We start from the raw sequence: 18,406 nt of genomic DNA on the forward strand, positions 1-18,406 counted from the left end.
TAATTTTACAGTTGACTTACACAAAGTGAGTTTAAATTCACAAACTGAGTTTAAATCTCAAGGGCACCATACAAACTTGACCCTTAACCTTTTCCCCTATCCTTTGTAAACCAACATCTACCATTGCCATACAAACAAGCTGTTTGGTGACAAGACATATGGAGGTCCTTCTGCAATATCAAAGGTTTCTTTACATCAACATGCTCCTTAATTCAAAAGATGCTAGGCGTCCTCACAAGTCAACTACGAATCATAGCCAGATTGTCGCTAGAACAGCTATTTCGGACGACTCCATCTTATCAATTGTCATCGCAATCTCCGAGTGCAACTCTGAACGGACTACACCACCAGTGGTTCTCATCCTTTTTTCCTTCATGGCTCATTTTTGTTTTACAAGAATTCTGTGGCCCAGTAAATTTTTATGAAAGGGTATAAAATAGGTTTAGTTTGCACAAACAGCAGCAGGGCATATTTCAAGACAGAGTTTTTATTTAACCGTGCATTAGTGAGATTTTTGCTGCTGAACTTTATCGATAATTTCATAAATTTTTGGAGGGGTTGAAGACAGTGCACAACAAATAACACTGGTCAACAGCAAATTTTAAACGGAGATGTGATCAATTGATCCTTAATGTGTTTTCGGCACTGATTCTGAAAATGCCCTTATTTTTTTTCTAGCACATCAGGTTTTTAAAATATTCGCATTTTAATTTTTTAATGTATTGCTGTATTACTAACATAGGCAAATTACGCACCATGACATAATCCAACTATAATGTGACTCACACACCATTTTATCTGTTTTTTGCTGATATCTCCAAAAAAAAGACATATAGAAAAGGATTTTTATCAACGATTTTTTTAATTAAGTAGGTAATTTCCAGATGTAAAAACAGGATCCGAGCTAAGTATGTTGTTTAAATAAATTCTCGTAGCACTACAGCAGAAAAAGTCAAAATAAATAAATGTTTGGAAATGCCAGATTTTAATCAGAAATGTTGTTACATATACCTTTTTAAATTTGAGTGACCAACGACAAGCAATGAATCACGCAGATATCATTAAGTTGGACAATTGTACTTAAGCTGTTAGATTAAGCAAGGAAACCTAAACTACATAATTCCCCAATGCGTGTTTCACTTTTTTCTCATGAAAGACATGAATTCTCCCTGATAAAGTTGAAGATTGAATGGAGTTTTTAAGAACAAAACGAAAGCCAGACAGATCTAAACAGCCTTACTGTAGATGCATGTTTTTTTTAAAGAAAAGTCAAAACTGCTTGTATTAGGATTAAAATAAAACCACTTGCTTGAGATTGATGTAGCATTAATACATAACGGAAATAAAACTCAGACAGCCTACAGTAGGTGGTCCTTTTGCTACAACAGTTGTCCTACCAACTGTATTACTAAGAGACTGACTATAAGCCTATAAGAACCGTAAGTGGCTGATATCACAAACGTTGCGCCTCTTAGAAAATTTTCCTGCTTGAGGATTAGAAAAATGTAGCTCTATGTTTAGCATTTCTCTACAAAAAGTTTTCACTAGTAAGCTAAGCAAAACGAAAGGAATCTTAATGGAACAATATATTAATAAAATATCAAAGGATGCACATTGTGAAAATGTGGTAATATGCGCCTCGGTGGCATTGACTGTGTGCTAAGTTTTTAGAATATGCAAATTGCATTATTTTCCGTTCGGTGTTAATGATCAGCTTAGCTTAGCATATAGATGGCTTATGTATGTCCTCCGAAGTGCATTTTCCGCGCATCTAGTTGATTTTTTTTCCAGAAAACCTAGTTTCAGTTAGTGACAAAAAAATCGACATTTTAGGAAATAAAACCCCATCACAAAGGATTTTAAAAGAGGTAAATACTTGAAAATTCCATCATAGAAGTTCTATGGTGATGACTTGAGTTATGTGTATAAAAAAGTTTTATGTCAGACATTTTAAAAGGCCATTTATCACAGCTGTGCGTTGTTTTCAATGCGTTTTTCTGAAATTTAAATATGACAATCTTTTTTAAATGTGATATGCTAGAGAAAAACTAAAGGTATATTCGAAATCAGCGCAAAAAATACATCCAAGATGAAATACTCGCAATTATGTTTAGAAAAAAAAAGTTAAAATTTGTTGACCAGTTTAATTTGTATCCCAGAAGAAGCTATTTTGGAAATTTATCTATTTATACTTGCAATGTTAATACTATGTGAAGTAATTCCTGTAGTGACACTGTCACGAACAAAATAATGTGCCCGTTTATTTGGATATACTTTGACGTTTTTCAGCCATGGCCCACTGGTTGAGAACCCCTGGACTACACAAACACTGTGTTGAACTTCACAGCACAAGATTAAGTGATGCCATCTCTTTGCTTCAACCGATTTCAGTGAATCAACCGATTTCAGTGTCTAGTGAATTTTATTGAAGAATCCCGTTGATTTACTGAAGAAATTTCAAGCTAAATGAGACGGCCTGCTGACTATGAAGATCATCAGCAAGGACTAAATCTCGGGAGCCTTCATTCAAACATACAGACGACACATTTCTAAACCTCCTTGCATCGAAGGAACCCAAAAACTTCCACTAACACACTAATATCCCCAGTAATGCGACTGACAGCACTAATAGCGATGCGGAGGCCAGAATTTTATGTGTGCTAAATATTCTTAAGAGCCAAATGCTAGGCTTACCGAATCAAGCACAGAGTTTTTTCGCCATGTATCCAATTATAACGATGTATCACATTTTATCAATAAATATCTGAATATAATTTGTGTCGAAAAGGGTTCGATTGAGTTGTAAATAAATTGTTGTCTTTATATGCCATATATAAAATTTGCTTGTCACTAGGGATGTTCAAAGTAGAATCCCAAGGTATTCTAGAATAATAGGTTTAGAATCTAGAATAACGAATCCAGAATAGCGAATCCTAGCACATTTTTATTAAATTATTTAACCTCGATTTTGTTTGGGGAAGGGATTAATCTTAATCTGCCCTACAGGGCCCACAATCACAGCCATAAATGGTCCAAACAATTTTCTAACATTTGTACATTATAATAAAAAAAATCTCCCATATGTTTAACATTCTTAACAATTGTCATTTGAAGCAGTTCTGTAAACTGTAATATGTCACTGTCCAGGTTGTTGCCGAAACAGTACAATGCAAAACACTGCACACAGTGTCTTAATTAATTCGGTCCTGTTTTTTCAAGCATTGTTGGGTCTTAGGGCTTATTTTTTTACTAACATGATCTGTTATGCAGTCAAATAATGTACTGCAAAGAATACAAAGTTACTATTGACTTAACGAATTCTTGACAATTACACTGCCCTTAACTGCATAACCTCGCTGAATATTGGCCTAAAGTTGACCTTAAGTTACCCTATAGCGCATTTTGTGGACGGCCAGCGCGTTTTACAACGTTATGTTACTTTTGCAACTTAACGCATTTAGGGAAATTGCGAACTCCACACCAGACATTACATGTTAGTCGCTCGCCCAATAACGCTTGATTGACACTTAATTATTAGAGGAACGTTATCGCGAGACGCGGTAATTGGCCGCCGGAAAAAATGCTGACACTGCACTACCAGGTTACATTTAAAGCAAGCACTGTAAAAACCACACGCGTTTGTACAATTAGGCGCAACAATCCATGGTAAAACATTAAATTATATCGGTTCCAATTACCCAAAATAAACAACAGAATTGGATTCAATATTCTACTTTGAACATCCCTACTTGTCACCTTTGCATATATATATCTATGTCTGGCTTGTTTATTGGTTGGAGTAAAGCAAGAGTATTTTTTGGCAATATTAGAAGTAATTTAAATAATTCTATGTAACTCACCATATTTTGAAGCTTGATGCCAAGGAGAGTTGGACCTTTCTCTAAAAAAGTTTGCAAAGTTTTTAAATGTTTTCTAGTTGTTATGCATTGCTTAAAGTGTAAGTGTGCAACATACACACCACAAGCCACACCATGGTCCATCGCCCTCAGTTTACTACATTTGAATAATTTTAATCTGGGGTTTTCAAATTTTGTGACGCTCTTCGTAAACGTTTTTCATTAGTTTTTATTTATTTGTCTATAAAATAATCACAAAATTTAACTGCAGATAAAAAATAGTGCAAGCTATTAGGATAATCAGTTTAAACATACATTCAAGGAATAATTACACCTGAACGTATTTTATTACTGCAGATAAGTTTCGAATGAAATCACTGTGCGACATCTTTAAGATTAAAACAATGCTCTAGCTTGAAAAACCTACTTTAAATAAATGTTAAATTGTATGACAGTAGTTTTTGTTTGACGTTATGTTATGTTGTATTTTAATTAAATTAAATCAATTTTTATGTGTAGGTAACAGTTAAACCGAAGTTGGTAATTAAAAAAGCTTTAGTAATTTGTTTACGTACAACAATAGGGGTCAGTTTACTTAGAGTTGTGTTTTGTTTCTTTTCAATAACACACAACTGCTATGCGACACAGTTACTATCCGTTTTTTATATGTTTTTTTGAAAAATTAGAAGCAAATGTTTCTCAACTGATATATGTCAAAGGGTAGTTGTTATAAAAATGTGTAAAATAAGCCTTGGTACAACAATGACAGATTTCTTTTTACTAAAACACTTTCTGTATTTAGAGGTATGGCATGTTTTGTTAGGTCACATTTGTGTCCATTAAATTAAAGCATTACTGAAAAGAATTATTTATTTGAGTGGTTCTGAATACACTCCCTTGGGCCGAAAAAGATAATAATGGTTTGGCAGCCCTGGGCAAAACATTGGCGATAGCACATACTTTAAATCAGGTTCGATTCACATGTTGTTTTACTTGGCCTTTTTCTTTTAGCTGAACTAAAATTCCACAGCATCTGTTTGTTCAGTGCTCTTACAACTTAATTAAAACAATTTTAAAATTTGCCTAAAATTTCCCATTATATTGAGTAACAGGATACTCTTTTTATGCTCAATACGGCTTGTTACCTCCTCAATCAGATAACCAAAAATGTGCGAAACCATACAATATAAACAGAAAACACTTTTTCGCGAATAATTGCTGTCACTGTAAGCCAGCGGCCCTTTGCCATTTTTTGTGCGGCCCTTCACCTTCTTCCAGATATTTTTCCCTAAATAAGCTAATTTGAGTGTGCACCAATGATGGAACTTTTGCTCTTCTAGTTTCCTGTTTGAAGTGCAATGTTTCCTGTATAAACTTTAAAGTGCGATGTAACCCATAGGCTACACCGCTACACTAATGCAGTTGAACTCGAATGGGAAGCATCTATTACAAAACAATCTTTATACATAAAGTTTTACATGTGTCACATTGATGATAAATAATTGTTTTGCAACAATTACACTTGTCTGGTACGACTTTTGTCGTGCATAATGACTGAGATATTATGTTAACAGCTGGTTTTAAATTAGGGCTGCTAATTAAATTTGGAATTGTAGCCAGTTATTTCCGAATTCACAAGTAGACAGCACTGACAAAACTGCCGTAGTTGCAGCCTAGTAGCTCATTATAGTCAGTACAATGTAATCTTGTTTGTTTTTAGGCTTGTTTTTTATGCTAATTTGCGTATTTCGTTTTGTGCTAATTTCCTTTAGACTTTTTTTTGTGAAACAACCTGGCACCACTGCAGCTCCTCCAGTCTGTGTGAATTTGCCTTGACCCAAGTAGGCTACTGACCAGTCAATTGCTACATACGGTTATTATGGCTACCAAAAGAAAAAGAACTATTGCAAAAGAGTGCAGAAAATTTAATGATGAATGGATTGGTAAATACTTATTCATTTCAGTAAATAGCCAAGCAATATGCTTAATCTGCCGGAATTCAATAGCTCAAATCAAGGAGTACAACATTAAAAGACATTTTGAAAGAAATCACAATGAAAAGTATGGAAAGTACACCATAGAGGAGAAAAGACAGCTTTCAGACAAGTTAATCAGGAATCTGCAAGCACAACAGCAAGTATTAACCAGAATATCTGAGACTGATTTTGCTAATACTGCTTTGAGCTTCAAGATAGCAAGGATTCTCAGCAAACACCAAAAGCCATTTTCAGATGGTGAGATACTAAGTGTCCACAAATTGTGAGAAGTGTGACAGAAGTATCTCTGTCATGTCGCACTGTAGTCAGACGAGTTGAGGACATGTCTTCAGATATAGAATATCAAATAAAGGTAAAAATGAAAGACTTAGAATACTATTCACTCGCATTGGACGAGAGCACAGATATCAGAGACACAGCTCAACTAGCTGTCTTTATTCGAACTGTGGACAAGGATTTCAATGTGCTTGAAGAACTGGTTGATTTATACACGATTAAAGGCACAACTAGAGGAATTGATATATTTAAAGGCCTCCAACCATCCTTACAAAAAATTGGGATTAATGACTTCGGTAAATGTATTTCAGTTGCCACAGATGGTACACCATCAATGGTTGGCTGTCACAATGGCTTAATTGTTAAAGTTCGGGAGCTAAAACCAGATATTATTGCAGTGCATTGCATTATACACCAGGAAAACTTGAGTGCTAAGGTAATAGAAATGGAACATGTTACCTCAGTAGTAATAAAAACAGTAAACTACATCCGTTCCCGAGGATTAAATCACCGAGAATTTCAGGAGTTTTTGGCTCACCTTGAGAGCGAGCATGGGGATGTTATATACTTCACAGAAGTCCGTTGGCTTAGCAGAGCCTCAACGTTGCTCCGCTTCTGGCTATTAAAAGATGAGATCAATATGTTTATGAACTTGAAAGGAAAGGAAGTGCCACAGCTATCTGATTCTGGTTGGCTAATAGATTTTGCATTTCTAAATGATATTTCAGGAGCATTGGCTAAATTAAATGTCCAGCTGCAAGGGAAAAACAAGTTGGTGCATGAATTGTTCAAAAACCTTCGAACATCTGAGAGAGATCTTCAACTCTATGAACAAAGCTTGCTTGAACACAAAATTGACCATTTTCCCACTTTAAAAAGTGTCTTTGATGGCAGTAATGAGAGCCTGGATGGTTATGCTCGAAGAGTGGCAGTAATGCGTTAGTATGCATGTTTTCAAGTACGTATTCCTGTGAGCAATCGTTTTCGAAGATGAAACTCGTGAAAAACAAGCTGAGAAGTAATCTTACTGACCATCACCTGCTTGATAATTTGCGTCTATGCACATCTAGCATGGAACCAAACATTAACAAGTTGGTTCAAAATATCCAGCATCAGCCTTCTCACTAACTTATTTGAACATCCACATGTGTGTCTGCTATGATATTTCATATTCGCTTGTACTTGTGTTTTTCTAGTAAAAGCTGAAAATATGAATTAGTGTTTATTTGATGTGTGGCCCTCTTGTAAGCATTAAATTTCCTAACTGGCCTTTGTGTTAAAAAGGTTGCCCGCCCCTGCTTTAAGCCTTATAGGGTATTTTATAACTAGGACAATTATTTTATGACCTAAAAAAGTAAAATTATGACAAATTTTGACCTAAAAATCTATTTTTTTTTACAAATTTTGACATATCAGAAATCCATTGGTTTAAACAACATATTGTTGTTCGAAGTACTGCATTAGTGTCTTGACGTCGTCAACCACACGGTTTTGATGTTTTACTGACTAACAGTGAAACACAATTGAGTTGTTTTTTTGGTTTTATGCAAAACTCTTGGGAATGCATAGTTACATTTTTTGTCATTTCAAAAACACAAACAACTATAAAAATACCAAAGAAAGGCAACATGCTGGTTATTTTAGAAAAATGTTGTGTAAACAGTTGAAATATAAGGTAAAATATATGTTCAATACATTTGCCTAAATCAGAGATACACACTTATCTAAAGCAAAAACGAAGTTCAAGGTGAACCTAATGCAATAAACTAGGCCTGGGTGGTTAATTCTGCCAGCTCGTGTATATCATATATTGCTCTTATAAAGATATAAAACAGGTAGAATGTCGTTAAATATAATTAAAAACTATTTTTTTTATGATAAACTATTAACTGAACAACAATTTCAAAATTCTGATTTAAATTTTTTTAATTTTGTAATCAATTTATGTTCATTTTTAATCGATTTTGACAAAATTTGACGTTATGTGCAAATTTTTACAACATTTAGATAGACTCTTTTTGACAAGTCAAAAATTAATCGCACTAATAATGACTATTCCTCCCCCAAACAAAAGAAAATAATAAATAAAAAAATACTAGGATTTAATATTCTGTCGAAACATAATATTTTAGAATCCCATTAGATTCCAATTTGAACATCCCTATTTGTGACACCCTGTTTACCATAAATTTCCCTAAATATTAATTTATGATCGAGCTTTGATAACAGAAACAACCTTTTTTAATGCTGTTTATTTTAACTGACTGTCCCAAATCACCTATTTCTGTTGTTAATTAAGTTTTTACACATTTAGTAATGAAACTTGGCTACCTACTACCTAAACTATATATCTAGTTGTCAGCTGTTACATAGGCGTAAAAACATCCAATTGAGTAGCTTTTTATCTCCATGCATGCTTTTGGTTGTTTGTTCTCCCTAGGACTATTAAGCAGTTAACCACAGCAACTATCTGAGGTGGCATACAAGGCCTACAACACTGAGCAAAAAAAACAATGTTTTGTGCATACATCACATTGTAGTGACTTCAGTAAATTATTCGAACATATCAGAAGAGGCTGGAGTCAGGAGATTTTACTGGTTTACATTTTTTCTTCCTGGTCAATTTGAAAAAAGGTTAGAAAATGCTAGTCTAACTGATATGAAATTGATAATACTGAATTGGCATAATACTTATTTCACATCTGATGGGGTGCAAGTCTCGAGGAAATTACACAAGTAGGTTGCAATAGAAAAAAGCACTGATTTAGATGCAATAATTAATTATTATAAAAAATATAAGCATTCTAAATATATGTTTCAAACAAGATACTTTGCAGCCAAAATATAGGTTTTTTAATAAAACTTAATTTAGTTATTGTTTTAATTGAAAGGCTTCATACACTATGCCAGGGATGGCGACCACTGTCCCGCAGGTCGCGAAGTGACCCACCACAGATTTTTAATGACACATTTGTCTGTAATCATTTTCATGAAAGAACAAATATAAAAAAACAGTTCTTCATTAAATAACACTATACTGTTTTAATTAGGACTGGCAAATCTGTGGGTTGTGCAAAAGTGTCTAAGGCAGTTGTTCTCAACCTGGTCGCAAGGGGTTGTCTGGGGGGGTCGTCGTGTAGCATTTTAAAAAGAAAATAGTAAAAGAATCAGGCAATATGAACTAAAAGTTTAGCAGTATAGAAGGAAAAAAAAGCAACCGCCAGTCTAACATTTGTCTTTGTGTGGATTTTGCTGCAGTGAACCTGTCGCGTTTATGACGTCACCATTACAATTTTCAATTAATGAATCAGGCCTTGCTTCAGTCAAACAATGTCTAATAAAGATAAATGGACGCTCAACCAGGGTTGCCAGTTGGCCTAAAATTCGGACCAAAACGATAAATGTCCTAATTTTACCTGTTGTGTCCGACGGTTTGTAATCATTAGGACAGTAAGCTTTCTGTCCTAATTTGGCCATATTTATTTGAAACATTGTGGGATGAAGTAAAACCACGGGCTCACGAGGCCTCCAAAAAAAATAGTTCGTGCTTTGCGCGATTTTGATGCGTATTTTTACAATAATCCTGAGCAGCACAAAAGCGTCAGGTGTAGTATAGGGCGCTTCAGTTCCAAATAAAATTTAGCTTACAATAATAACTTACAATAATATGTGTTAGGTTTACAATAGGTTACAGGCAAAGTATTTCTACTTTTCAGCGGTATCATAACTTTTTACATAGCGTTTTCCAAACACCCACAGAATTCCGGTAATAAAGATTTGGTGCTGCAGTTTTGGAAGAAGGAAATATAATTTACGGAAAGCTTTATTATCCCTATTCCAATTTTGCTAGTTTTAAAATTAGTTTTATATACTTAAGTTTATTTATTATGCACTATAATTGGGGGTCGCGCAATTTATCGAAAACTTAAAAGGGGTTGCGAGAACAAAAAGGTTGAGAACCACTGGTCTAAGGGGTGATGAGTAGGCCTACATTAACTGCACTTACCAAATCGGTGCAGAAAAGCAGAAAACCAAAACCATTGCTGTAATTTTATCGCTGTAAAACGTATCGGGTGGTGATCCTTTAAGCCTTTAAGGGAAACTATCAGTTCGCCGACTACATGTTCTAAAAACCCTGGTTAAACCAATAAACCATGCTGAAAAGCTTTATGCTGAACTTCTGTAATCCCATAAAAAATGCTGCATTTGTTAATTATTTAGCTTCTTAATATTTGTTGGAATCCGTATTTGGAAATTATCCAAAAACCTTGAATTACCAACCCAGACAATAACCCTTATAACGACGCAGCAAAGTTAAACTGAAAAGTTTTTTTTGGTTAACAAATAACATACATTGAATGGTACAAATCAGTTAAGAAACACATCACTTTTAATAACAAAGATTAGGTCTAATAGTCACCTATATTATGTATAATCGCAAAAAACTAATATTTTCAAATTAAAAGATAAAACAATGGTCTACAAGCTTCAAATTAAGGCAAGGCCCAGAAAACATATAAACAGGTTTGCTTTTAAATGTAATTTAATTGTAAAAATACAAGCAATTGTGTAGTAATTATCACCATCTACGCTTACATAGGTAATGTTCTGACAGACAAGTTAACCAGACAATGACAAATTTAATTTTAGAGTTTTAATTTCCGAGTGCCATGAATGTCCACTGGTATGCCATTTTAGGGTTAGTCCCTTCTAAGGGTCTTAAATAAGGTGTTGTGGAGCACCAACCTAAACTTAATAGCTTGCTCTACATTAGGTTAGTTTTCTGCCAGCAAAGCACATGATAGAGTAAAAATACTGAAAAGAGTAGTGCTTTTTTAGGCTTTTGTTTGTTTTAATATATCACAAAAATAGTTCTTTAAAACACTTTTCTATAAATCAGGGGTCCGCAAGTATGGGGTCGCGACCCAAATTTGGGTTGTGGGACCATTAAGTTTGGTCGCGAAAGCCTTAATATAATTTAAAAGCGGCCTATATTTGGTAAGTTTTTTTAATTGTTTTCATGAAGAGCCGTCTTACTTTGAGCGCGACTAGACTTGTCAAGGGAAATATATACACCAAGACCCGTAAAATATTGTGAGACCTTTGTTCAATCCAGGCTATGGGAAAAAGCGCTCGCAATCCAACACTGTTATAGCCATTACCACACCAAACTGATCTGCTGAGCCGGAATCTAGGTTTACTTCCTATGTTTGTTTTTTTTAAAACTCTTTTTAGCCCGTTTTCTGTAACCAAAGCGTTGTGGGCACGTTGTTCTCTTAAAATTAAAATTTTCAAAACTTCAATAAGATAAATAATTTTATTTTGGTAGCCTAAACACGGTATGTAATGAGCATTAATGTCTCTACTCATATTAAAATGTTTGCCAACATAAAGTTCTTAACCAGGTTACAGGGATGCAGTTTTTACTGAACTTTAACGATATAAACAAGCTATTATAAAACGCTTTATGCGAATCTTTATGTTTGCGGAAATATATTTTTCGTCTGGTCAAGGGTCGTCCATCTTTTTAAATGAAAAGTTTTGGTAACTGAAAGCAGATGCAGGCTGGTTGCGCTTGTGGCATTGAGTTAGCCTGGACAAAGCAGGGTGTTTAACAACCTTGTGTTAACATGTCGCATTTCGGTTTACAAATACGTCACGTCTCCTTATTATTAAACAGTTTGCCAATTTAAACCAAACAATCAAAACATATCGCTGAATAAGAGTTATTATATTAAAGTGTTTTTTTAGCAAAGCTATTTTGTTAAAATCATCTGGAAGAATTTGGGTCGTGAGACCTCGGTGCTAGTAATTAGGGGTCGCGCCAAAAAGTAATTGCGGATCCCTGCTATAAATAACCATGCAGTGTGACATTTTTACAGGTATCATGTTTGTTAATTTTGTTCGCGAATGGAAATTGGTTAGAAATAAATTCTTAAAGACATATATTGTTACGCCTCTTTGCCAAGCTGAGAGCTGTTTTACAATGCAGAAATCAGTTGTCTTTAAAAAGTTTTGTTGTCATTTTTACCATATGTGCGATTTCGTCCAAATTACTAATTAGCATTATTTTGAATGACACAATTTAGCAAAATACCTGCCTTGCAATAAACTTCAAAGTTATTAATAGCAACGTTTAGAGTTACATCATAAAAACTGTTGTTCATTTAAAAGAAACAGATTGAACTATTCATGGGCTTTCCCCAGAATGTAAGACACATTTTTGTTTGCATTTTTAGGCATAAAAATATACAATACTAAAAATTATGTATTACTCGACACATAAACTCATCTTTTTAGCAGGCATTTAGTGAATTATTGGCACAGCCCTGAAAAACATACAGTATGACATTTTCTTATAAAAGTAATTTGGCCTGCATTAACGATTTCTCTCATTTCTCTTAAACTTTAGCCATTAACAAACAGTGTTGCACATCTCTGGGATAAAATAAGCTTATTGAATTTTATTTGGAAAGTGGTGAAGGTATCAGAACGGCATTTAAGAGGTAGCATGAAGTAATATAAATAATTATATAAGCTATCTAACTACCTCTGGTGCTGCATTAATTTGTGGCGTTGTCTACGGTCAGATGATCTTGATCTGGAATGCCTTCTTCTTGATTTTCTTGACTTTGACCCAGACCTTCTGCTTCGTGAGGTATTCGATCTGTGTCTAGGTGAATACGACCTACTTTTTGGCCTAATTTCAAATCTTGAATTGTTGTGAGATCTTGAACCCGATTGATTTTGAGCTTTCAATTTACTTCCATGATCAGAGGTTGAATGTGTTAAAATGCCTTCTTTATTAGATGTTGTTGCAGAATGATTTAGATTTTCTTCGGATTTATCACATATGGATGTAGTTTTAAATGCTGCCAAACTGCACAAAAATGGAATGCTATAAAATTGCAACCAGGTCATTTTTTAGTGTTTTCCAACATATGAGTTGGAACCCAAAGTTGGGCACTTAAAAATCAACCAAAATTTAAGAATCTATTCAAAATTATATACAAGTTTAAAACAAAAGTTAAAAATGAATAATAATAATAAAATTGTAAGCTTCATGCTTGACATAATATAGCATTATTATAGTTGCAAAAAATGTTACAATTTGTCAACAAAAAAAATACTCAAGAAACAAGCTTCCAAGAGGTTTTGAGGTTTGTTAAACTATGTATCGTGACGCACTGGGGCGTAATTTATGTTAGAAGGGCGTTTAAAAACACAATTTTGGTATTAAAATGCTAGCAAATATTATTCTTTCCTAAACAATGCATTTAAAGTTATTGTTGCGAAAAAATCTGCTAATGATTTTCAAAAATGGTATAAAACTGAAAGAAAATCCAGTAGCTTAGTGCGTTGTTATTCCATTGTAATTTCCAAAGTCATGGCAAGAAAAATGTTTGAGAACCACTGGCTTTCAACTGTTCAACTTAAATTGTTTTTTATCTCAACACACGCTTTTGCTTTTTTAAGACAAGGACTACCTATGAATTTTTTAAATACTTATAAAATATGAATTATTGTATTAACATGGCAATTAACATATACAGGTGCTGAGATGTTTTATTGAGGGTTTTTAGTGTTTTTTTTGCTTATTGAATAAGGTCTGTAATAGCAATTCGTCTGCAAATCAGTTTCATCCCATTTGGTAATACGGGATCAAAAAATATATAATCACATTGAAGGGATTTTATAAAAATTTTACTATATGACTTGTACTATATCATAAGGAATCTTGAAAACAGGGAGGCATGGGGCAATGTCCTCCAAAATATATCATTTGCCTCTTTTAACTGAGTTAATGTAAAAAAAATTCTGTGCCTTACACAAATATTAGATGCTGGTTTGTTTAACCGATTTGAATCCAACAGCAGCAAAAGTAACATGGCAATCTCTAAAACCTTTTTCCAACTAAACAAATGCAATTTTTAGGCATTTAGCGAGAATCTACTACAGCTGTTTATCTTATCACAAACAACACCTCTTCAAGCTTACCAAGATTAAAGCGCTATATGTTTTTTCTCTTTGATTCAAACTTAAACAATGCTTTTATGCTGTCATAGAACTGTTGCTGTAAATTTGTTTACCAAAATAATCTCAAATTTGATCAAAATATCAAGCCTCCTCTAAATAAAAAAGTGTTGAAATCTAACCATAATTAACTAAAAAAATGTCATGCATTGTGCAGACACCTTCCTGCCTTCAAGGTATATAGCAGTTTGGCAGAAAGCTAGCGACTTGGCGACTATGTCGGAATTAGCCAGAAAACCGAAGAAATTGGTGCAAAAAAAAAAGTAAAAACAAAATTTTTTTGAAAATATATTTATTTTTTTTAAATTTATTTTTTTGAAAAGTTTTTCTTTTCCAAAATCTATTTTACAAAATACTTTGTGGTTGTTTCCACACATAATTAATTACATCTATTTTTAAAAAGCGGAAATATTTTATAATATTACAAACTACAATTGACAGAAATTAATTTTGTTGTGCCATTTTGAAAAAAGTTACGGTAGTGTGAAGCATGTTGTTTAGTGAGACAAAAAACAGTGTTTAGCATATAGATTGTTTTTTATTTTAAAAAGTACACAATTTTGATCACACAATTGTTATGTGTTGGCAGTTTTATTTTGATTTGGCAAGTACCGGTACATCCATTTTGAGTTGAATTCCCCATTCCTGTTAAATGTACAGGTGTAACGTCGCATCGGCATACTAGGTAAGGATGTATTAAAAGGCTATGCTTCTCAACCTAAGGCATAAAGTATAGTATATTTGGTTGTTTTAATTACGCAAACAAAAAAATTGTTGCGCTTCGCGTGAACTTTAGCGTGGCTTTCCTAGTTTTATGTGTCTCTGTTTTCAACAAATATATCCCAAAGGTAATGTTGGACATGTGACAATTTTTACTAAATTTCATTATAAATATCATTATTTCGAATCCTAATTATTCAAAGAATATTTTCTTCGTGCTTTCCAATCTCGTTTTAACCTGCATGATTTCGTTCACCTGAAAACAGCTTATCTATGCAACAGTTTTCGAGTAAGAAAAGCAGACATGTGCACCCCCCAGGTTGTACCTTCACATGCCCCTTATGTGTTTGTTAATAACTTAATGCCACAAAAATTTTTGAGCCTTCTGCATAACGTTTCATTCTATAATTTACTTATTAATACTCTTGTTTATCGCCGAAACATGGAAATGTTCATATATTCCTTAGGCGAGCACAACTTTTAAGTTTACGAGCGCGACCAAAAAACGAAGAATTTAGGCAAAACACGCTTGTCACCAGAAGGCTGGCAGGTTTCTGCCAGACTGGTATATAGATCTAATTTAATTTGCAAATTTATGCAAGAGTTTGGCCAATAACTTTAAATTTCTTAAGGTTTCTTGTTTTTGATATTTTCCTAAAATGTTGATCGCATTGAAAAATATTATAAACCACTAATCTATTATACAACAAACAAACCTGGCAACTGTAGCAGTTGTGTTGGTACCACTGACGGCAGCGATAGGTTGAGATTCACAAATTTCTTCACTTTTCATTTTTTTTTTGGATTCCACAGCCAGTTTGTTATGGTTCCATGTAGACAAACTATTAAAAGGTATAAATGTATCAAAGTTTTGCTTTGTTATTACTCCACAAGCTGATACATTACATAAATATTTTATTTATGCATTTTAAAAAAAATACCAAAAAAAATTATTCCAATATTTTTATTACGCTAAGGTTCTGTTTTTCATAAAGAAATCCGAACAAATCTATGGGTTTATAAATATGTTATTCAAAAGTTCTAAAGGTCAGTTCCTAAAAGTTTTTTTAGTTTTGCACTGTTTTATTTTTTGATTTAGGGGATTTTTTTTGATAAATTGCTCGAGCAGTTAATGATGAAAGCAAATAGCACACAAACAAAAACCAAGTTAATAATACTTGTCTAAGTGTGCCATTGGGCTGTTATTTGAAAAGCAATGTAGCGCTAAGTAAGCAGTGTTAGAAAGAGGTAAGTAAATGGCTTTCTGTTTACAAATTGAAAGTTTTTTAGCTGGATTTTCACTGGCAGTGGCAAATTCTTCCCCGCCTAATTATTTTTTTAACCTAAAATGTTTACTGTTGCGTAGTAGCAGCAGTCAACACACTCTTACCAACTTTGTGTGTTTTGTCAGTGGAATTTTTGCTTTATCCCTAAAATCTTTGCAATTACCCAATATTTATAAAGTTCACTGAATGTCTTTGAAGGCCTCCTGCTTGTTTACCATGGCTGTCAAACATGCATCTCTCAAGCTGCATGTGTTCTCTGGACCATTTTGTTCAGCCTCAGAGACTTTAAAAGGGTGGATTTGTTGGTTTAAAAAGTTATCTAGGTTTAAAAGCATAAAGTACACAAAAAAATCTTGCTGTCTTCTGGCAATGTTAAAATCGTTACATTTGCAAGGTTTTTTTCTAAATTGTGGCATTTTTCTGCTTTAAAGCATTAATTTATTTAGTTGAATACTGCTAAAACGTCTGTATGCATATCTACATTGTAAATTAGGCACACTACAGCTACAATACACATAATTGAATATTAAACAGTTTTTGTTTCTTAGTTCTGTTGGTGTGGCCCACAGAGACATTCATATTATCTTACAGTGATCTATGTATAAAAATAGATGAAAGCCAAAATGTCCTGGTAGTCACAGAAAATAATGCTTAATAGTCTCTTTGAAATTTATGTGGACTGCATTTTACAGCAAGATATATCATTGTTTTTAGGGGGTGTAGCACCCCAAGTTTCCACTATGGGGTATGGAGCATCCTAGGTACCTCAAACTCAGCGCTCCTATTTGACATGCTAACAGTATTTTCCTAAAAAAGAAAGCCATACACAACAAGTTCAGTGCTATTTTGAAGCTAGATACACATCATTTACAGCAGGGGTGGCCAACACGTTAATTGAAATTGACCGGGCAATCTCCACAATTTTTTCGCACACATGGAGTAGTTTGTCATTTAAAAAAATAATAACTATATGCAGGAAATTTTTGTTGTGTTTTTTAATGCAAAATAAACTCAACTTTAAATTACTGCTTTATAGTAAGTTGAAATCGTAAATGAATTTACAGTACAAGCAGATTAAAGGGAAAAAAACATGCATTTGGACAGTATTTTTTTTAAGGTGTTTTGGGGGACCGTTTCGGCGGTTTCCCAAATTTTGGACTTGCAACTACATTTTGGACTTGCAACTTTAACTTAAAAATTTTAAGTTTTTGTGAGTTATTTCAGGTGAAAATGTCGCAGCATAAACGCTTATCCTCTGATAAACCTAACAATCGAAGTATAAAGCAGTTCTTTTCTGGTAAACCGAAAACACGTACTGCTGCTCTAACCCCCGAAACTGAATGACCGCAATTCTGCTGAAAATGTTCAAGAGCAGGCGACTCTTCCTGTTGCATCGTCGACGACTGTTCCAGCTGCACCATCAAACAAGATATTTCAATCGTGGATTAAACTGAAAGGATTTGATGATGCTCTACGAATGAACGTGTTCACCCTCCATGCTGACGGAGGCATAATATGTTTGCTTTGCTCTAAGCATCCAATAGCTATCACTGGCCGAGGGACGTTTGCTGATGTTTACACCAGCGTACCTGTCAGACCTCAGCGCCCCTCTCGTCTGGAAATGCATCTAAGCTCGGAGCAACACCAGCAAGCAGTTAAACCGGAACAGAACCAACGTGTCTCGCTACTTCACACAAAGCATCAAGATCGTGTATTAAATAAAACCAAAACAGTGGCTGAGAGAGTATACCTAATTTACTGGGTACTGAAAGAGGAAGTAGCGAATCAAAAAGTTGCTTCCTTGCAAACACTGGTTGACCGCATTGGTCACAATGACCGGCTTCGTGACCTGCAACATACCAGTTCAACAGCAGTGACGGAGTTTATTTTGCATATCTCCGACCATCTGACTGATCGCATCATTCCTAATGTCAAGCAAAGCCTATGCTGGGCTACCATGGTCGACGAGACAACCGATATTGCTACTTTGCAGCAATATATTACATTTGTTCAGTACGTCAGTACGTCAAACAAAATCCGATTACCTACACAGTGCACTGCCATGCGCATCGCTTTGCCTTGGCATGTACGGACACAGTAAAAGAGCTCCAACACATCCAGGATTGCGAACGTGGCTTAGTCCAGACGTGGAAGTACTTTTCAATTTCATCACTCAAGACCGCAAAACTACAAGAAATGCAAACTGTTGATGTTGATTCGTCTGCGCGAAAATTAG

General features: G+C 34.3%; 1 protein-coding gene across 4 annotated transcripts in view; it reads right to left on the minus strand.

Moving 5' to 3' along the window:
* LOC146138126 (uncharacterized) overlaps window positions 1-18,406 on the minus strand; it is a 54,967-nt gene that overhangs the window by 21,394 nt on the left and 15,167 nt on the right. For all 4 annotated transcript variants that reach the window (XM_083393565.1, XM_083393568.1, XM_083393567.1 and 1 more), the window contains 3 exons: window positions 15,601-15,726; window positions 12,681-13,010; window positions 3,861-3,901 (listed from right to left, as the gene is read on the minus strand). In XM_083393565.1, the coding sequence (XP_083249691.1) occupies window positions 3,861-3,901; window positions 12,681-13,010; window positions 15,601-15,726 (497 nt within the window). The remainder of the gene's footprint in view (window positions 1-3,860; window positions 3,902-12,680; window positions 13,011-15,600; window positions 15,727-18,406) is intronic.

This window comes from Ascidiella aspersa, chromosome 7, assembly GCF_963924565.1.
Source record: "Ascidiella aspersa chromosome 7, kaAscAspe10.2, whole genome shotgun sequence".
NCBI lineage: Eukaryota > Metazoa > Chordata > Ascidiacea > Phlebobranchia > Ascidiidae > Ascidiella > Ascidiella aspersa.